This window comes from Phodopus roborovskii, unplaced genomic scaffold (genome assembly GCF_943737965.1).
Source record: "Phodopus roborovskii unplaced genomic scaffold, PHOROB, whole genome shotgun sequence".
NCBI classification, from domain to species: Eukaryota; Metazoa; Chordata; class Mammalia; order Rodentia; family Cricetidae; genus Phodopus; species Phodopus roborovskii.
This window is the reverse complement of record NW_026126511.1, coordinates 2,686,146-2,708,381: the sequence shown is the minus strand read 5'-3', so window position 1 is coordinate 2,708,381 and position 22,236 is coordinate 2,686,146. Positions and strand designations below refer to the sequence as shown.

General features: G+C 51.9%; 1 protein-coding gene across 1 annotated transcript in view; it reads right to left on the bottom strand.

Moving 5' to 3' along the window:
• Stk24 (serine/threonine kinase 24) overlaps window positions 1–22,236 on the bottom strand; it is a 67,484-nt gene that overhangs the window by 16,243 nt on the left and 29,005 nt on the right. The window contains exons 2-3 of the mRNA XM_051195206.1: window positions 14,535–14,765; window positions 3,208–3,264 (exon numbers count right to left, since the gene is read on the bottom strand). Coding sequence (XP_051051163.1) covers window positions 3,208–3,264; window positions 14,535–14,765 — 288 coding nt within the window. The remainder of the gene's footprint in view (window positions 1–3,207; window positions 3,265–14,534; window positions 14,766–22,236) is intronic.

Here is a 22,236-nt window from a genome sequence, read left to right as displayed (position 1 = left end):
TTCCTTTCCATTCCCTTTGTCTCCTCAAGTGCAGCTCCACATAGGAAGAATGGAGGGTGTGTGTGTGTAGGGGGGGTGAGTGGGTGTGTGGTGTGTGTGAGTGTGTGAAAGTATGAGCGTGTATGTGAGTGTGTAAGTGTGTGTGTGAGAGTGAGCGTGTGTAAGCGTGTATGTGAGTATATGTGTGTGAGAGCGTGTGAGTGTATGTGTGTTGTGTGTGAGTGTGTGAATGAGTGTGTGTGTGTGTGAATGAGTGTGTGTGTGTGTGTGTGATCTCCACACAGACACAGCCCCACAAGGGCAGCTGCTTTGCTCTGTGCACTGATTGGGCTATGAGAATCTAACCTACAGCAAGTTAATAAGGCCTGGATTGCAGAGCATGAACACGCTGTCCTAAGTCATGGCAGGCACCCTGGAGGCAGCTGCACCAGTCAGCAATGACATACACGCAGATTCCGGAGTAGATGCCAAAGACCTCAAGAGTGGAGCTGGGGGGGGGGGGTCCTACAAATATTTGTTATCTAATTTTAATCTGTTATTTAATTTTAAGTGAAAGCCAACAGGGCGAGCACATTTGAAAATCAAGCGCATGCTCTCACTGTCTGAGCTGCCCTGTCAGTCCGTCTTTCATACGGGATCCGGAACTTGGTAGTGACTGGTTTTTTCGCTCTTTCTTTAGCAGAGCTGTGGCAATGCCAGGACGGACGCAGTCCCCTGTCCTGCTGCAACCCTCAGCAGGAGCTTCTGCAGTCCCCACAGGCCCCTACACACCAATTAACAGAGACAACACACAGAGCCAGGCTGAGCTTCTCAAAGAAACGACCCCAGGCTCACATGCAGCCACACAGAACCATTCGACTCACGACAATATTCTGCTTATCAGCCCTTCCAGGAAAATGCAGAGACCCCGACTGTTTTCAATGTTCAAAACATACTTACCACACCCCACCATTGAAGTACTCTCTCCTCTCTGGGGGTTTGGGGGCAGAAATGACAGAAATATGGTAAAGGATGGGAAAGACGATCCAAGTTGGAGGCAGCCAGGCTCCAGGACAAGAAACCAGGGCACAAAATGTAAAGCGGCTACCTCTGCATTTACCCCAACTCCTCAAAACTCCACAGACGACGATTCATGTAACCCAGTCACTGTAGTGCTGTGTGAACGGACTGGAGCATTAGAACTACGCTCTCTCTGCTGGCCATCAGGAAGATGGGGTCCTGGCACGCAACCGTGTGTACCACACAATCTACTGCCGATAACAGCAAATCCAACTGCACAAAAGGAAGCAATTGTCTAAGTCCCTGTATTGCCTGCCCCCAAGAGTGAAAAAGTGAAGTGTATTTTTGTGCAGTGTGGATATTTATAGAAAGGATGATAAAATATATTCAGCCCCCCCCCATTTTAATATCACAGCTTACCCGTGTGTGGTGTTAATGAAATCCTCATCCTGAACAGTATGCTAAGCATCCCTCACGGCTTACAGCAATTCCCTCAGTGTATTAGCTTTCTGGAGACGTGTCCTTCTAGAAGTCTATCCTCTCGGGGATCCCCCTGGTGGTGGTAGTGTAAGGAGAACCTGCTCTCAAAGGCAGGGAGGACTCTTCCCTTAGAAAACCTGTGTGTGATTTCCTCCAGCTCTCATCCCTCGCCCTCTTATCATGAGACATTCATCTTCATCGCTAAAATGAAGGGTTGGAGGATTTGGCGGACTGGGCGAGGGTCACCACCGCAAGCCTACCGTGCACAGGGTCAGAAGAGTGTAATTCGGCAGGCCTGCGCTGGTTTGGCTAGACCAGCAGGGCTCTTCCAGCCTGTGCCTTGCCATCCTGGGATACAGACGTAAATCTCTGGTGCCAGGCTTTTACGTGAGTGACAGGGATCTGAGCTCAGGTCCTCAGGCTTGCACAAGCTGGCTGGGCATCGCCTCAGCCCCCAAACATACTACCTGTAATTCATGGACAGGATGGCAATAGAAGCCAAGCGCTAGGCAACAGTGTTTCAAGACGACAGAGCTACTCCAAGGGGCTGGTTATCTGCAGGTGCTCCACAAAGCCCAGCGCGGAATAAACACCTCCTCCTACCTTCCCCTGCGCTCTCTGCGGCCTGTGTGTACAAGGCACTAAGAGGGGGAGCCCAGGGGAAGACAAAGGAGCGGGCTAGGCCTGCTCCGTTCTCCGGCTCGTTCTCGGGCACTGACAAGATCAAAGGCGGCCATGCGTGCAGCCTTTGGCCTGATGACCACTGCTCCAGCACTAATGCCAACCCCTCGCCATCATTCTGTCTCTGACTCTGGGAGTGGAAACGTGAGGAGCGTATGCTGAGGGCCATCCCATCTGAAGTATACAAGCATTACAGCAGGGCTGGAGAGGAGAGCCAGCAGTTAAGAGCATTTGCAGCCCTTCCAGAAGACAAGGGTTCCCTTCCCAGCACCTTCAGAGAGACTCAGGGCTGCCTGTGCTTCAGTTCCGGGCCCTGCAGCCCTCTTCTGACGCTGCAGGCATTAGGCACTGAAGCAGTGTACTAACTAACTAACATACATGCAGGTGCGACACCCACACGTGTAACTTTAAAAAGAAAACAAACGTGGTGGCTGTCATAGGTCTAATAGCTACTCAATCAGAGGTTGATGATTTCAGTCTGAAAAACACACTATCCAAGTGCTCACAAACAAAATCATCAATTATAGGCAAGACCCTTCTTCATGGCTGCTACTGATCGGTTTACTGGTTTATAATGAAACAGCCCCACCCCCCACCTCCAGTGCCCTACGATTTTAACTTCTGTGTAAGAACTAAAACCAGGTTAGGGACAGTTTTAGGCTTCCTTAAGGGAGAAGGGGGATGGACACACAATTCCTGCTCAGACCAGCAAGGAGTAAGAACAGCCTGAGGTGTGCGTGGCGGCGTCTTGTTTGTCCTCTGACAAATAAAGCTCGCCTGAAGATCAGAGGGCGGAGTGAGCCACTACTCAACCATAGAGGTCTGGGGGTCTGTACAGACAGACGGGAAGTGACGTGGCTGGGCGGAGACACGCTCTCGGAAGACTTCCTGGCGGTAAGAGCTCCAGGGGCTGCTGCCCCGACTCTCTCTCTTTCAGCTCTTACCCCCAATATCCTACTCCGGCTTTTGATTATTAAGACCAATTAACACTTGTGCCGCGATGGCGGAACAGGCTGGGGTGTGGTGCACAGCTACCATGATACTTACCAGATCCAGGGCAGAGCCTCCGCCAAGATATTCCATTATTATCCACAGTTTAGTGTCCTACAGAGACAGAAGAGAGAGGGGGAATTAGTCTTGAAACAAAAGTAGGGGAAGTATTTAAGCATCTGGAAAGAGTATTCTGTCACTTCATAACCTCTGGGTTGGTTTGCCAGGAGTTCCCATCTCTTTTGTTTCCCAGGCTTTAGGTTCCTTAAAAGCAAAATAAGCTCTTGATGGCCTTGCCCTCACCCAATCCCCCACCACCTACCCCATCCCACTTCGTCCCCACCCTGCCGCAATGGCAGGCGCTCAGGGAAAGACTCTGGGACTAAGTGTTACCTCACTGCCTCCTGAGTACAATACCCAAGTGACTGCACCCTACCTCCCCCCAAACCCACCAACCAAGGACAGCAAAGTCTCCTGGAAGCAGCGGGCACTGAGCAGCAGCTCTGAAGCTCCACCGCCAAGATGCGGAGACACGTGCCCCGCCCATCTGTCCAGCTCCTTCCTGATCACGCCAGGCACTGTACAAACACAAGGCCCAGCAGAGCGGCAGGCACCTGGACACACCGAGCTCATTTCCTAAAAGGACCACACCAGGTCAGCAAGCACAGTGGTCACTGGTCACCCTGGGAAGCCGGCAGAGCCCTCGCCACACCTCAAATCCCCAAAGGTCACTGATGTCAAACTCTACAAGAAGGGACGCTAACGAGGAGTGTTGGGAAAGCTGCAGGGTACGAGATGTGGTCCCTGGGTTAGCCGAGTCTCACACGGGTCAGACAACCTCCAGTGCACTCGGTGTGGGAGAGTGAACAAGCGAAGTCTGCACACACAACAGCTACCCCTCCCTGACGACCTCCACCCCTCCCCCCACGACCCCCACTCCCCGGGCTAAGGACAACCACTGCAAACTCAAACTGAAGCTCTGAGCCCAGCCTGGGCCTGGTGTGTGGCTCACACCTGATCCGCAGCACTGGGGGACTGAGGCAGGCAGACCACCATGAGTTCAAGGTCAGCACACACAGCGTGATGAGTTCCAGACCCGTGATGAACCTGAGCCACTAAGTTCTAGTCCATGTTGGTATTCTCATTCTCTCTCTCCCTCTCCCTTCTTACACACACACACACACACACACACACACACACACACACACACACACACACACGGAATTCAGGCTCTAGTTCAGGTGATAAAGACGTTAATGAAGGGAAACATGCTATGCAGTTCACTAAAGCAAACGCCTGGAAATAACATGGTGAAAGCAAACTGGCCCACAACTAACAAGACCAATTGGTCAGGGGAAAACGGAATCTGAAAATGAGTCACGTGCGAGCGTCAGAAGCCTCGGGGTCAGGAAGTCTGAGCAGCCCTGCTCTAGGGAAGAAACCCAAGCTAACTCTATTTAGGGAGGGGAGCACTGACCTCAGAAAAAACTGCCTAAGTGAGCCCTGGATGCCAGAAAACACAAGGAGGCTCCATCAGACAGCAACAAAATTTACCTGAATAACTGTATTTGTGTGTGTGTGTGGGGGGGGATATGAAGCTTTCCTGCAGAGCAACCCTAGAACCCATGAAGGGTTTTGTCTCCCTGGCTATAACTGGTCCAAGCCCTACAGACATCCTCAATTGCTCCGTTCTAGATCAACCAGGAGTCACTGAAGAAGCTCGCGTAAGTCCTGCCATTCTCCACTAGAACTGATCAGGAAATCCAGTTCGGGTTTAACGGGGCTGACCAATGACTGCACTTCAGACACCGCCTGAGAACTGAGCGCCCTCTCCCCTCCACACATTGCATTCTGCGGTGCTCCCTTGGCTGGAGGGTTGATGTTTTGAGGACAAAGGGAGCTCACAATCTTCCCACCTCAGCCCCCCAAGTGCTCAGGTTACAGGGGTTAACGATGGCGCCAGTGGTGGTTTGAAAGAAAATGGACCCCAAACAGCAGCACTTTTGGGAGGTGTGGCTTTGTTGGAGTAGGTGTGGCCTCCTTAGAGGAAGTGTGTCACTGTTGGGGATGGAGAGCTCTCAGCTACTTCTCCAGCACAGTATCATACCATGAGGATAAGCGACACAACTTCTGAAAATGCAAGCCTCCCCAAAGTTAAATGGTTTTCCTTTGTAAGAGTCGTCGTGTTTCCGGCATCTCTTCACAGCAATAGAAACTCTAGGGCACGGCCCCCGCCTCACCCTCTGAAGTTATTTTTGCTACCAAAACAAAGCAAAAACAACCACTGACTCTCCACTGCCTACAAGGTAATTAGAAGCAGGTGGCCCTGGCATTTTTACCTTCATTTTGTGTTTGTCTGTGACAGTCTTGGAAGGAGAAGATACCGAAGAGAGACACTTCGCGCTATCAGGCCACTGAAATAATGGATCCTAAACATTAAAATTTCCCCAGACTCCTCACGCCAGTCAGAAGGAGGAACTTGTCTGGCGGGAAGATTTCACACTGACATTTCCTTGTAAGACAGGCTGCAGCTGAGACAGTGACAGCCCAGGGCGGCTGACAGGTGTGTGCGCCTCTCGCCTTCCACTTAAAATCTAAGCATGTCAGTGCCCAGGCTCAAAGGCAGACATGAGCGATGGGTTGGGGTCACCGAATGAACCCCTTTTCTCTGCCTCCCGCCACCACGTCTTTGGCTGGTGCTCGGGGAAGAGGTTATGAAACCCAGAGTTCTGGGACTGACACAGCCAGTCTTTGACCCTGAAGCCCCTGGAAACTCAGGAATCTGAGTGACACCTGTCCTACCTCAGCTCCCTTTCAGGTGAGAAGCAGAAAAGTCTGCGCTGAGCCCCCAGTCCCTCGCAGCAAGGACGCTTCCCTGTGATGAGGACATAAGGTGGCTACCTGACGGCTTCTGGACTACTTTGCAGAACCAGATCTGACTTAAACATCAAAGACTACTTAATTACACACCCTCCTTGCCTCTGGCCTCAACTCTTCCTTTTCCAAACCCACAGCCCAGGTCAGAACCCCAAGATTATCGTGGTCACTGAACTCCTCCCAAGGCAAGCATCTGTTACATCCGTCTCTGTCATTCATCAATACTCTCTTTACCCGGCACACTGGGATGGCTGGTTGAGCCTAGCCTGATACAGACGGCAGTGTGTGCATAGTTCTGGGCACCTCTGCCAGGCGGACAACAGCCTAGAAGGTAACTGGGCAGCTTCTGGGAAAGTGATTTCTCTAGTTCAGGGCATCCGGGGACCAGCACAGAAGGGGCAGCGGGGTAGGTGAGCCCAAGCAGGGGCAGGAAGCTATTTTACACCGAAGAAGACATCTGCAACCTCCTCAACGATTCTGACCAAAGGCAGCAGCTTCTGGGAAAGGCAGCTCATAAATCCTCCCACAAAGAGGAGGCCTCTACACATCGCTTCTCTGGGGAAGAGCCGGGGGTCGCAGAAGACAAACTCAAATCTAACACCCTGTCTCTCCTGGAGACAAGAATAACCCAGTCAAGGCTGCTCAAATGACTCTCCACACCCAGCACAACGGCCCTTCTTCGTCCGCCACTCCTTCCTAAAGCCCTGCCACCCTCACTTCAGAAGCTACAGGCAGCCGCCATGTGGACACCAGTAACACACCGGGTAATCTTCATCGTCCGGTTGTCTAGATTGAGGAATGCCTACACCACTACTAGGGAAGGATGCTTCTAGATCTTTCTGTGTGAGCATTTCTAAAGGGTAAGTGAAGAAAGAGCTGTCAACACGATACAGACACGATACAGGTAGAAACCATCAAAGGAGGGGGAGGTATGGAACCAAGCCAGGAGCCCCCGACTTTGTCAAGAATACTGCATCCAAAACACAAATCCAGGCGACCTACACCTGTAGAAACCACCACTAGAGATCCCCCCCCTAGAGAGACCTGCGCCCACCCAAGTCCATAAAATCTGCCCACCTGACCTCTGACACTGCATTTGCAGGATTTAAACAAAATACCACACTTCAAAGCCAGAGTGCAGGGGAGTCACTGGAGCCAGTAAGATTAAAAAATAAGTACACAGACAGAGCAGGCATTTGGAAGTGGCCCTGAAACCGTGTTCAAAATAAAACGAGCAGCCAAAAACCTTCGGAAAACAGCCCAAACCACTCAAGAGCCCCAGGACAGATGACCAGAGACAAACCAGAGCATTCCTAGGCCCACCTCGTTCTTTGGGTTCAGCACATCTGGAGTGCGCTGTGGTGAGGCTGGCGTTTCTAGAAGCATGCACTAAGCAAGATCTTGATTCCAGCACCCTGTCCCAGGCAGATATGCTCCTGAGCGCCAGGCCGGCTGCTCCTGCAAACCCTTGCCCACAGCCCTCATGGCTTGACAGCTGCCTCTCCAGCTCCGTGTCTACTGGACCCACCCCACCATGCCCCACAGTGACGACACCGGACTGAACCTCTGACACCGTAAGCCACCCCAATTAAATGTTTTCCTTGGTAAGAGCCGTCATGGCGTCTCTTCACCGCAATAAAACCCTAAACTCACACAATGGATATGGGGGCCAGAGAGCGATGCCCTCACCAACAACAGGTCAACTTTCTTTTTGAGATTAGACCTCTTACTTAACTCTTTAGTACGCTTACTTACCCGTTTACTTTGTGTGTAAGCACAAACACGTGTGCATCTGCTCCACAGCAGACGTGTGAGAGTCAGAGGACAACATACAGGAGCTGGGTGTGCCAAGTGTGTCCAGGGAATAAACTCGAGTCAAGCTTAGCATACCTGGCCCTCCCCGTGCTTCTGAGACAGGGTCTCTCACTGGACCGGGAGCTCAATTTGGCGCTCAGGGACCCTCTTGTCTCCATGGCTACTGCACCTCACCCCGGCTTCACAAGGGAGGTCAGGGGTCTGAACTCAGGTATCAGGCACGAACCCAGCTCCGTATGTTAGATACTCTCTTAAGCTACTTGCAGAGAGGGAAGGGGCTGCATGGCTCCCTTGGTTTCCTGCCATTACTATGGTTATAGCCTGAACAAAAGAGAGGATGATCAAATGATCAAATCAAGCCCGACCTATGAGTGCTGAAAGGTATGCCCTGGGGACAGTTTGGCCTGCAGCCTCAGAACAGGCTGTTAACAATCAAGGCAAGGCCAGCCTCGTGATTTGCTCCATTGCAAGTCATAAGACAAGCGCTCCACCTTGAAGGCTGTGGATGCCGCCTGCCGGCCGCAAGGTCACTGACCGGGAAACAGTGGCATCCCACAGGCTTGAACGGGGACACTGGAGAAAATGCTCATGAAGGTTAGGGCAGCAAAACCTAATGAGTAATCAATCGCCATGAGAATGAGCAAGCCCACCAGGGGGGGGGGAGAAAGAGAGAGAGAGAGACAGAGAGAGAGAGAGAAGCAAGTGCCTTGTCTAGAGGTGTGGCGCTGTCCCTCAGCCCAGCGCCCCAGGCACACCCGCCACAGGGTAGGGCATGCCACTGTCCCCCTGTGGTCCATCAGAGGTCACAACCCCGCCGGACAGGACTGGGAGAGAGGGTGGACGCCAGGGACATGGAAAGGTTTTGAGGCTGTGCTGACCCCCAGCTTCGTCAGTTAAAGTTCCCAGCACGTTTCCCTGGAAGCAGCTCCAATAAGGAGCTGTGCCCTTGACCTGTTCGCCCCCTAAAGCTTTATTGTTTCCCTTGACACGCCATGACTGCACACATTTATGGAGCAGTGTGGCATTTCAACGTATGTTTCGAGCAAACTGGGGGACATCAGGGTAACTGGTGTTTGACCTCAGACACTATCAACTCCCCTGGGTTGGGAAAAGATTCTAAGACTTCTCTGCTAGCAATTTAGAAAACTCAAATTAACTGCCCCTCCCATGCTCTGAATCACTAAGAGTTTCTCCTCTACCCATCCCTCACCTCCCCGAGCTCTTTTCCCAAGCTCTGGCAGTCAAGGTCTACTCTCCACTCTCTAAGATCTGCTCTACAAAACGCTTCTGTGTAGACGGTATGTACAGCCTCTCAGAAATCTACATCAAGGAGGGAGGGTGTGCACGCGGCCTCCACCCCTGTGTTCTGAGTTCGTGGCCACCCTGTTCTCACCAATCCCTTGGACATAAGACCAGCTGGTTCACTGAGACCTAGCTCATTCGCAGACTCAAAAAAATGGGGCATGGTGACTCACGCCTGTAGTGGTAGCATTAGAGAGACTGAGGCAGAGAACCTGGTCCTAATGAGGAAGGCTCCCTGAGCCTGTTGCAGAAGCAGGACTGGAGACCAAGGGAGATGCTGAAGCTGTGAACCCCAGGGAGTTCCAGGGAAGGCAGTAAGAAGGGCTATGTGGACGGAGAAAGACAGAGCCACACCGCCAGACTTAGGGCAAAGGTCACGGCCACTGGGACTCCCTAACTCCACAGCTAATATGCAGGGAAATTGCCCCTCGCCCTCCTAAGGCAGGAGAAACCTCGGAAATACCTTCACACAAATTCAACACAAACCCTGGCAGAAAATCTTCGCGGTGACACTAGGAAGCATTCGGCTAAGCTTTGAACTGGTGGCGGGCGGCTTCCTGAGATTTCCCGTGTGCTCTGTCTCCCTGAAGTAGCAGAGTACACGCAAACCCTCACAGCTCAGAGTTCTCCTGTGATAAAACAATTACTTCACCCTGACACAATTTCAGTAATTGCCTCCTATTAAAAGTTTCAAGGACCTTTGTTGTGTCACCCCAGTTTTAAACCACTTGTCCATAAGTGGACGGCAGCAGATCCCTGCCACCCCAGCATCTGGAAGCAGGGGACCTGAAGCTCAACCCTGCCTCCAACAGGCAGACAAATCACACAGCTCAGGAATCTCCTCAAACCCAACACAAAGCCCAGAGCAAGAGGTCTGCGAGAGCCATGGGGAGTTGGTTCAGGGGTCTACGGGACACAAGACAAGAGCTACCCTGACATCCACAGCCTCACTCAACTTTACACTGGCAAGTTAACGTACAAATACAGGGAAAAAGTTTAATTCAGAAATCCTATCAACAGAGAAGAAAAACATGTTAAATTGTCATCTCAAAGCACTGGATGACGAGAAACCTAACTGGAAACTTTCCAGATGACATGAACAAAGAATTCAACAGAAATCAAAGTGGCTAAGAGCAGACACAGTAAAACTTGACTACTCACAGTAAAAACACAGATAAACATAACAAGATACTGCCTTTATCTAGGCGGCAGGAGGCAGAGAACTCTGTGAGTTCAAGACCAGCCGGGTCTACAGAACTAGTCCCAGGACAGGTTCCAAAGCCACAGAGAAACCCTGCCTTAAACTCCTCCCTCCAGCCCCCTCCCAAAGAAATGATAGGCAAACCATGCTCGACATCATTATCCAGGAATAATAAAGAACCCAGCATGTGGAGAAAACTGGAACTCTCAGTGCCGATGAGGCTGAGGCAGGAGGGTAGTGAGTTTGAAGACACCCTATGTAGACAGACCATTTGCAGCCAGTAGGAGAGTATCCCAAAGCAATTCCAGCATGGACAAGCGTCCTTGCTCAGGCCACCAGCCTCACCTGAGCCCTCTCCCTACCACACAGGGTTGCCCTGAAGACTTTGAGGTGCATCCCCTGCAAATGATGCCTGCCTTCCAAGCGTCCCAGTCCAGAGTGCAAAGGTTCCACGTGAGCCCAGTGTCCACATCCAGCTTTTACTGTGCCCACAGCTGGTCTGACCATGGAATTCATATGGGCACAACTGTGGCATCTGCTAGATCTGCTAGATCTGCTAGACTCTGCTAGATCACCAGTCCCAAACATCAGCCAGGGAAATGCCGTTTCTCCCACACTTTTTCCCTGACACATCTGTATTCCTGCCAGGGGGAAGAGTTCCCAACAGGGTGTACAAGACCATCCCAGACTGGAAGCCAGCAGCACAGATAACCAGAACCATCTGCAGACACCGGCTCTCAGACCTTAATGAGGAAAGGCCACTGTTGCGGTGGTCAGCTGGAACCAACCGCATGCTATACCCCCATAGTCCAAGGACACCCTCGTACCAGGCAAGACACTCCGCATGAGCGAGCTTTGGCTTTCTCTGGGCCTTTAAATTTGGTGTAGCGACTCCAGTCCCAATAAGTGTCGCCATCCCTCATGTACTAACACTAAAACAGTATCTTATTTCTTCCACACCAATGCAAGCACGGTGGGATTCTGTCTTTGGAAATAAGAGCGTAAGAGAATCTGTACTTTGATGAGGCCTTCCAGGCTGGAATCGGGGCATACTAGGGTTTCTGAACAATCGCTGGAATAAGGTCTGAATGAAGGAAAATATCTGCCAGGTTCTAACAGGATCCGCTTTACACGTGGCTAGATAAACTCTTCCAGATATAAAAATGTTCCTTTGATTATAACACAATACTGACAAGGCAGAGAGCCACAGTCAGCGTGTGTGCCACGCTGTTCCCCCCCCCCCCAAGACTGCCTTCCGGTTTTTATTGCTGTGATAAAACACCATGAGCAATAGCAGCTTTGCAGGTAAAGGGTTGATTTCACCATCTTGCAGTCTATCATCCAGAAGTCAGGACAGGGGCCTGGAGGCGGGGACTGAAGCAGGGGCATTGCAGGAGTATTGCTTACTAGCTTGCTCCTCATGGCTTCCTCAGACTGGTTTTTCATAGCCAGATCCCCAGTGTGCAGAGTGAGCTGGGCCCTCCACACCAATTAAGAAAATGCCAACGGCCAAGGCCAATCTGGTAGGGTCATTTTCTCAACTGAAGTTCCCTCTTCAGAATGGCTATACCATTTGCCAGGCTGATGCAAGACTAGCCAGCAGCACAAAGGGTACACAGAGGGGCTGACCGTGTTCTTCTGGGCTAATTCAGAGCATCTACGGTCATGATAGTGGCCATTAACTATGCTGGAGGAGAGACCCTGCCCACTCACACCAACATCTTTGTGTCTCTTTCCCGGAAGGTATATACGGCTGACTTTTCATCTCCCCAGAGGAAATTTCCTCTGGGGCAGGCAGGGAAGACAAGCAAGTCCAGAAACTATGCCTGAGCAGTGAACAAGGAAGCCTGGGAGTCAGTCTGCCTCTCTTCCCCTCACCTGCCGGGTGGACATTGAGACTGAGCGTGCTTACACAATCTTTCAAAAGAAGAAGCGTGTTCTGCTGGGAGAAGCCAGCAAGGAGAAACTCCTTCAGTGCTACAAAAACATCAGTCTAGGCTTCAAGATGCCCAAGGAGGCCACTGAGGGCACCTACATAGATAAGAGAAGTCCTTCACTGGTAACGTCTCCATCTGAGGTCAGATCCTGTCTGGTGACGGGACCGAGATGAAGACGCAGAGGACCACTGTCGTCTACCCGGACCGTCGTCTCCATCACATCCCACTGTACAATCGCCGTGATGAACACCAAAGAGCATGCCTGAGCACCTGTACCCATTTCAGGGATGTACAGATCGAGACACTGTGGCCTTGGGAGCATGCTAGCCCTGCACTTCCAAGTGCTCAAGGTCACCAAGGCTGCTGGCGCTCAGAAGTTCTAAGAGGACTCCGGCCAACTTCCTAGAGCAAACAGTTTCTAAACTTACAAAACCAAACAGAACATGGCAGAGAACATCCACTCTGAAGTGAGGGGAGGGACGCACCCAGCACCCTCACCAGAACCGGTTGGTCCTTCCCAGAACTCATCAGGGACAGTTTCAGTATTAACTTCTGGTGAATCTTGTGGGTAAAATACCCTAGCGATTTTTAGGAACTGATTACAGAAAAGGAAAAAAAAAAAAAAAAAAAATTAGAAACCTCCATCTAAACCCAGGATGAGATGCTGAGCCTGTGGGGCATGGGTCCTTCAGTGACGCTCTGACAAGAGAATGCAGCGCGTGAAGGTGTGAGGCATGTGTTTCTCTTATCCGGCCTCACACCTGAGGCGCTTCAGAACCGGGATGAGGCCGTAGACCAAACACGTGGTTCTGAGAGAGCAGAATGAACCTCATCTTAGCACACTAACAGTGAGCTTGTAGAAGAGGATTTTGAGTCGTGTGGCTGGGATAATACCTAAAGCAAAGGAAAGAACACTTCCAAGTTACCATTTGCCAAAACCCGCTATGTGCCAGGCAGTCAAACACAGCAGGCTCCCAAACCCTGCCGTAACCCCATGGGCAGCGAGAGAGGACGCCCGTTCGTGGATCACCTCCTGGAGGACCAGAGAAAGCCCTGGCTATGCCATCAGGGAACCCCAATACTGAGACCTGGCAGGCTGGCAGTCTCCCCCAAACACAGCAGCAGACACCAACCACACGTACCGGCCGCCATCTGACAACTCCGCCTACCCCACCGCACCCCACCCCATCCTGAGTGAGGCATACTATGGTAGAAAGCTGTGGTAGGAGAAATCGACTTCTGTTTAATATCCTAGCTGGTTTAGTTTCCCCCAAATTAAACAACAGTGAGTTCCGTTTAAACGCTGGGGCTTCATCTACACCTTTCCACCAGGCGGACAGTATGGAAGAGTTCTGTCTCCCTTATGCTATTGTGCCTCATGCATCCATCTAAGGGGCAGTTTGGACGTAGTGTGCTGTCTTCCCTCATACTAACACTCTAGCTTTCATTTCTGCTGCGATAAGATTCCCTGACGAAAGAAACTTAGGAAAACCAGGACTGTGTGGCTCACAATCCCAAGCTTCCCTCTCCCTTGCAGGACAGTCAGGGCAAGCAGCTGGTCACATCCAGTCAAGAGCAGACCGACCGTGAGTCCTGAGACCTTATTCCTGCTCAGCGTCTTTCATAACTGTCATTTTTTGCTGTTATGAATCATAATTTAACGACCTGTGTCTTCTGCTGGTCTTAGGCGACCCCAGTGAAGGGAGCTGAGACTCACAGGTTGAGAGCCACCTAATGCAACTTTGCCACTGGAGGAGTGGGGGGAGAGGCCAGGGGACCGGGAGAGGCCAGGGGACGTTTGTACCGCCCCTCTACTGTCACTTTGCTGTTCTGGATTATTCTACATCAGCAACAAGGTCAACTCTTAGCAGCACCAACGTACACCACAGCTGATGTCCAAACTATCAGGAAACGCGAGATGGCAAGAAGCCTCGTGGCTGCCCGTAGCCACACCGTGAGTGATTAGTGGTTGCCGTTATCCATTAATGAAGAGTTTCAACAGTCAAGCCCGACCCAAACAGTTTGTCCTTTGAAAGAGAACGCCAGCACCAACTGCTCTCATCAAAAGTAAAACCCCGTGGGTGACATTTTCGAGGATAACAACGCCATCAAAGCCGAGGTCTTCTGAGCGCAAAGGTCAAAGAATCTGTCCCTGCTCTGGAACCCTGATGTGCTATCAGAGTCCTTGCACGTGCTCACCCTGCTCAGCCAAGTGCAGCACAGTGCAAAGCGGTGTTATTTTTAAGCCTTACCTTCAGGTAGGATCCATAATATTTGGTTACATATGGGCTGTCACACTGGCTCAGCACTGTGATTTCCTGTTGAATGTCCTCTATTTCATCTTCAGCTTCTTCCAGATCAATGATTTTTATGGCCACCACTTTCTGAGTCCGATTGTCGATGCCTTTGAACACCTCGCCAAAAGAGCCCTTTCCAATTTTCTCCAGCTTGGTGAAGAGCTCTTCTGGATCTGCTTTCAAGTTCTGAGGAGAGAAGGGAGGACACATCAGAATTCCCAGAGCCACAGCAGGTTCCTCTTTCTACTAGAAAGTGTGTGGGGGCCGGAGCCCTGGAGGGACTATTCTGCTGCTGTGACTACGTTTTTTCAGGGTCAGTCCTAAAAGTCCTGTGTCTCATCCACACAGGTTAAACAGACAGCATGTGTGGGACAAGAACAATGCCGATTTACACGACGAAAACGAAATGCAAAGCGCATACTCAAACGCATTAGAGTGGGTATTTAGCTATTTTTAAAACGTGCTCTTGGGCTGGCAACGTATCAGTGGTAGGCGGCCTGCTGAGTAGGTGTGGGTCCCTGGGTTCGGTAGGGAGGGGAGGGGAGAGGTGAGAAGTTCCCTCCTCCGAGCAAATAGTATCTTAACCTACCTCCCGCATGTCCTAACTCCTGATGGACATTTGCTAAAATACAGGTGAGTCAGCTCTCACCTAACAGGGAAGGGGAAGAGAAACCATAGCCTACTCATAACCCCCATAAACACAGCCCTACTAGTTGCCAGTTACAGCCATTCCCTTTGCCAGAACAATAGCCAGATCCCACTGCCAACAAATGCTGTTGCCGCGAAAAAACTTTCACTGCGCTTAAGCATGAACCAGCCTGCAGGTGCGACACACACAGCACACGTGTCCGAGGACAGTCTGGACATGCTCTGAGGGGCTCTGTGTCACAGCACGGGGCAGGAGACAGCCTCAGAGTCAGTGCCTGTCCAGAGCAAACTGCCAGTGGCACCCAAACTCTGCACCTCCCAAGGCCGTTGGAAGCCCCAAAGCCAGTCTGGGAAACACATTTCCCACAGAGAGAAGGTGCCCGGCTGATCCCTCAAAGTCTCTCATTACTGCCTCAGAGAAAATGCAGGACTGGAGGGCGGGTAAAAGGCGGCTGAGAAGGGGCGCAGAAGGAGAGGTAGACGGTGATCTGAACAGTGACAAGGTAGGTAAAGGCACAGGACACTCCAACACCGGTAGCATGTGACACTGGGTACCAGCCGCTCACGTTCTTTCCGAAGTCCCAAGCACTTGGTTTACAATGGCGGAACTTGGGAGCCTTGCTGCGCTCCCTGCGGGACAAAAACAGGGCACTAACGGTCACGGGGCAGAGGGTACCCAGAGTCACACACTAAAGGCATGTACACACAATGTGAAATGTGCCAGAGCTACCACAAAACAAAAGGACGTGGGAGTTAGGGCTGCCCCTTGGCACTCCGTGCACAATGGAACGGAGTGCCCTGTCACACACTGCTGAACAAACTTCCAGGACTGCGGAGACTGCAGTTTTGGCCATGACCTCCTCGGCTCACAGAAAGCTAAATACATCCCCACTAAGTCCAAGGAGAAAGCCCATTCACCTTCACATGCACTTGAAACACAGCGGTGTGTGGTTCCGCCGGGTGACAGACGGACTGACGGACAGCTGCTGTTTCCAGCCGCTGAACCAGCTCCGATGTCTTCAGGCACCCGTAAGTTTTCCCAAGACCCTTCATTTGCCAAGACAGCATGAGGAAGCTCTCCGGGCTGTGTTTGGAAGCTGGTGGCTAACTCTAAAAACTTCCTTTAATTTTAAACCTGCCAGGTTTGCAGGGTAAGCACTCTTCGAGGATGCTCGTGGGGGTGGCGCCCGCATGCTCCCACATCACTCAGGCAGCCAGCGAGGAGTAAAGACCCGGGCGAGGGACATCATGTGCCTCCTTGAGCAGAATCAGCCCCCGACAGGGCAGCCGCTGTGCACCCCAGCAGCTCCAAGCTGCAGTCTCACGCCCCTTACCTCCTTCCCTCCAGGGTGAAGTGGAGTGGCCTTCCTTTTCTTCAAGGCTAACGCTAATCCCGGGACTCTGGAGTCCATCCCTGCCTCTCTGCTTCACCCTTTGGGCAGCTCTCCTACTATCCCGTCTACTGGCCCCCTGCCCGGGCAGCGCGCTCAGGCTCCTCACACTCCAGACAGGCACGAGCATCCCACTTGGCCTCCGCAGCCCTGCTCTCCCACTCCACACACCTCCCTGCTGAAGGTTCCCGACCGTCCTCCGCACCTGCCTGCCCCATCCACTGCAGTCTGGCTGGGCGACCTCGCTGGGAGCCGCATCAGCCACGCCCTCTGTCCCCTTGTAACTTGGCCTCAACTCTTCCTCCAGGCCCTGGGGCCAAAGCATCCAGGAAACCACTCAGCTCCCAAGCCGGGCCTTCCATTCTTCTCTAGCCCTTCTTTCTCCCAAGGATGCCGGACAGTTCTGGGTCCGGGGTGTGGGTTGGTGTCGCCCCCACCCAGGTGAACAGAATCTCCTGGGTGCTAAGCGTTAAACCCAGTGAGGGATGGGGCGTTACATGCAGTCACGTTTTCTAAGCATTCCAGAAGATACTAAGGACTGCTCTCCACTGCCAACAGCACACCGCCCGCTCCCTCTCTGCTCTGGGTCTGAACGGTGGCACACGTGTAGGTGTACTCTCTTCCCAGACACACGTGAGTCTCTTCCCAGACTCACACACACCACTGTCTGCTCACGGCCCTCCTCTTCTGTGCGGTCTCATGTCCTAGACCGCCTAAGCGGACTCGGGAAGTTTGGGGGCCATGCCTCACTCACGTCTACATCCAGAAGCCACAACTCCAAGAGTGGCATGAAACTGACAGCCAAGAAATGTCCCGTGAGCACTAGGGAAACCCGGTTTACACAGACATCAACAAGACCCACGGTAGAAGTCACATAGAATAATCACACGGCGACGGCCAGCCTGGGCACAGCGACGGCCAGCCTGATAAACTGTTCCACCCCATGCACAACGCTGGGACCTCCTTTTGAGAGTTTTTTAAAAGAAATAATACTAATTTTCCATCACGGAAGAGGCCAGGGAAGGACACTGTTGCTAGGTTACCTGCCTAGGACCCCCAACAGAAGGCCTGGTATTCGCATGAGGCCGTTCCAGGCCCCAGGCCAGCAGAGTGCCCAGCCCACAGAGTCAGAAACCGGAAGTTGCCTGGCCTGAGCTGTCTCTTACGCCATGAGACAGCTAATACAAAGCGATGCTGGAAGCCAGTACATCCCCCATACCTAGTCTCAGGAGAAAACAGTCTGTGGCAGGCCTTCCTGCCTTGCTGCTGATGGCTGAGATGCCGGTACCTCGGTTCACAGCCCCCTGCAGAGACAGGAGATAGGGCCTGATGCAGTATGAGGCTGAACCACAAAGGAACCCTGTGCATGTGGCTGGGACACAGTCCTCGGCAGCAGAGGGCAGACTAGCGGGAGTGTTACTGTAAATGGCTCCAGTCCCTGCTGCTCTAGCAGACAGTAAGCGGGCTGACCCAACACAACCTGGGCCTGCCTTGGACTCCTTCAATCCTGCACAGCCTTAAAGGCCCACACAGCTCCCAACTGTGGCCTCTTGAGCACAAAGAAACCTCTTCTGCCCACTGCAGCAAGAGGACAGATAGATGTCCAGGCACCTGCTGAGTTCAAACCTCCAGAACACAGGCCCCTCCAGCCCTTCAGCTGACCACAGCCACAGAGTGTACGCACAGTCTCCACCGGCTGGCTATGTTTGAATACTTGGCCCGCAGTTGGCGGAACTGTTTGGGAAGGGTCAGGAGGTGAGGCCTTGTTGGAGGAGGTCTCAACTGTTCCTGCCATCACAGGCTTTAATCTCCTGGCACTGTAAAACCAAATTAACACTTGTGTAGGTTGTGGAGTTTTATCACAGCAACAGAAAAGTAACTAATACAGAAGGGCACACTAAACAATACTGTTAAAGTCACCAAGTTCTGGTGCAAGAGATGGGAAACGCATCTCAGAACTAAACACTATTGTTAAAGTCACCAAGTTCTGGTGCAAGAGATGGGAAACGCATCTCAGAACACGGCATGTCGTCCATACGGGGGAGGGGCTTCCTATATGGACGGGGTGTTGGTTGTAATATAATCCCCGTTTTCCTTCACCTGCTCTACGCCGGTTTGGAAAACGGCTGTTTTCCCTTTCTTGCTGTCTGTCCAATGTGACACCTCACATCTGCTCACATACGCCACTGAACATTGCCCTTGGCAGGAAGGGAGGCACCTAAGCCGGAGAGAGAACTCCACGGAGAGCGTGTTCCCACACGCTCCTGTCCTGTACCGGGACAATGCTTCACCCATGGCTGGAAAAAAAGCAATGCTAACCTAGCTGAAAACAGAAGCTCAAGATTTTGCTGGCAGAATTTGTTCTCTGAGGAAAACATCTCTCCTTGTCAAGGGGGGGGGGGGAGACAAGAAAACGCCCTTGGCCAACCACCCTGAGAGTCTCCTTTGTAGAAAGAGCTGTGTCACAGCCCTGAACTAGAATACCTGCAGCTTTCCCCATCCCTGAAGAGAAGGAGAACTTGTCTCTAGGGACCCGGTGGCCTGGGGCAGGAGTCAGGCCAGGAGACACATGACCCCTCTCCAAAACCAAGCTGGCCGCTGTGTCCATGCAGTCCTCAAGGTCCATCCCTCATCCGCATGGCTGCAATCGGGGATCCCCATTCTATATGAGCCATGAAGGACAAGTGCTCTGAAAGGCAACGTGGGTCCCACATAGGTGCACCGAGCCTCACTGAGACCCTCACGGAGTGGGGGATGGGTGCCCTGCGGGCCTTTGTTTCCTCCTGAAAGAAGGGGCAGAGGGCAGAGACCACAGCAGAGCATCTGCCTCCATCCTCGCTCTCACACCGCTAAGCGTGAAGACGGTGCCTCCCAGTCAGGAACCATAATACAACTGGGGCAATGTCTGGACACCAAAGGTGCGTGCTGTGGCTGGAACATGTGTCTCATCGCCCTGGGCAACGGCTTGAACATATATATCCCCGGGGCTATGGTTTGAACGTATATCTCCCCTGGGCTGTGGTTTGAACGTATATCTCCCCTGGGCTGTGGTTTGAATGTATATCTCCCCTGGGCTATGGTTTGAACGTATATATCCCCTGGGCTATGGTTTGAATGTTTATATATCCCCTGGGCTATGGTTTGAATGTATATCTCCCCTGGGCTATGGTTTGAATGTATATATCCCCTGGGCTATGGTTTGAATGTACCCCCCAAATGTCATGGTGAAATGTGACTTTTAGCAGTTGTTAGAGTGACCCTTGGGAGTCGATTTGGCTTCGTGGCTTCGTGACTACTGGATTGTGCTCCTGACGGGGCTCAAGATGAGACCACAAGGCTTTTCTGAGATTTTGTCTCTCCTGCATACTTGTTTTGCCTTTTCATCATGTTACAACACGGCATGATGCCCTGCCATGCTCTTAGAGATCCCAGACTGCGGAGATGACAGAGATGCCTGTATTTAACCAATCTGCGGTCATCTGACTTCTCTCATCACAAAAGGCTTTACCAGCTAGTCAAGAAAGTTGGGGGCATAGGAGTCGAGTGGAAACTGGAGGGAGGGGTCCCTGCCTTGCCTGCATCTTAACTGCCCCCATCCATTTCATCACGACAAACCAGGCCATCTGTCGCCAAGTTCCAGTCTAACTTCTTGACCTTCATAATAATCAAACCTTATCTTATTTCTTTGTAATCTGGAACAAGATTTAGAAAAGCTCGAGTTATATTATATTTAATCATATAAAGGTCAGAACCCTTAATAACTCACCAAAACAGACAGCAAATTCAGTGCTCCAGATCCACAGCCCTGGCTTAAGCCTGGGCTCTGAGAATGTGATAAACCTTTCAGCCAACACGTCCAGCTTCTCGGACCCTGCGGAGCTTACTCGAGATACCTACAAGAGCCTGAGTCAACACCTTCACAGAAGGTCCTCACTGGGTTTAGACAGAGAATGGCTACCTAAAGCCTGGGCTCTCCCTGGAGAGTCAAGTACACAGAATGTGTGTCCACCACACCACAGTGCACTGCTGAGGCCTAACAGGCTCCAACAAAGGCCTGCACCGCTATGGGCTTCTGCTATGGGAAAGGCCTGCACCGCTATGGGCTTCTGCTATGGGAAAGGCCTGCACCGCTATGGGCTTCTGCTATGGGAAAGGCCTGCACCGCTATGGGCTTCTGCTATGGGAAAGGCCTGCACCGCTATGGGCTTCTGCTATGGGAAAGGCCTGCACTGCTATGGGCTTCTATGGACCCTCTAAATCCAGATGCTCAGAAATGAGTTTTGAAGAAGTGTGCCACCAATAACCACATCTCCTCTCTCTGAACTCTTTTTGTGCATGCGCACGAGCGCGCGCTCACTCACACACACACACACACACACACACACACACACACACACACACACACACAGAGGAAGCTTTTCCTTGAAAAGTTACAAACCTCCAACAAGAAGGCAATAACCTGTGTTGGTTACTGTTTTATAGCTCTAAAGAGGCATGATGACCAAGAAAACTCGTAACGGAAAGCATCTATCTACTGGGAGCTTGCCTAGTTCGCTGCGTTAGTCCACGGTCATCGTGACGGGGAGCATGGTGCAGGCGGGCGTGGACCCCAGCAAACTTAGAACAGCAGCACTCAGGCCTGGGGACACTTCGGAACCACCAAAAGCAGGGTCACGATGCTCAGTAAGAGGGGACACTGAACACCATAAACACACCACACGCGCACACACTGCACAAATTCAACACAACTGGGCTACTTCCCTTAGGCTGAACTTTCGGGTTGAGTTTCATACTAGTTCTCTAGTTTTTAATGCAACTTTTTGTTTTGCTTTGTTTTTTTCTCATGGGTAACAAACCCTGAAGCTAACTGGCAAGCAAAAGAAATTCCTGGGGTGAGCGGCACTCTAATCTCTGGAAGCTCTGAGGGGAAAATAGCCCTGGCATTTTGTACACGTTGAGTCTATCACCCAGAAGCTCCCTCACTCTGCCAAGGTCAAAGTTCAATCACAGTTTCTGCACAAGCTGTCCTTTTTATAAACTCAAGACATACATGCACAGAAAATCAAAGCAAATCTTATAAATCAAAAGGACCTAATAAAAGTCAAATGTCCTTTTATAGGGAGTTTTCCAGACAAAACTTCTGCCAACACACACACAGATTTAACAAAGACAGCCACAGCTCCTGGCTGCCCTGGGAAGCTTCACCTTTTGCAGTTCAACTATGGGACTTTACAGGGACCACTCAAGGGGTCCCTGAGTCCAACGGCCCAAACCTGACATGAACAGAGGACTTCCAGCTCCCGAGTGCCCTCGATAATGCGTCTACGCTCACCCTCCCTGAGCCAGACCGCCACGGCTCCAGCTAGCAAGTGGGTCTGTGTGGTTCTTCCCACTGGGACCCTCCTCCTCAAAGATGCTAAGGCTCGGGTGGACATCACCACCTCCACACCCCCACCCCGACTCCTCCCCCACCCCGTGCCTGTCACCTCCTACACAGTCCCCCACCTCTGTCAGAAGTGAACTGAAACCAACAGCCACAGGGCACTCACAAGGGCTGGGGGAGGATGGGGAGGGGGGACGGGGACTATCCACTCTGGAAAAACAGATGGCCTCACCAA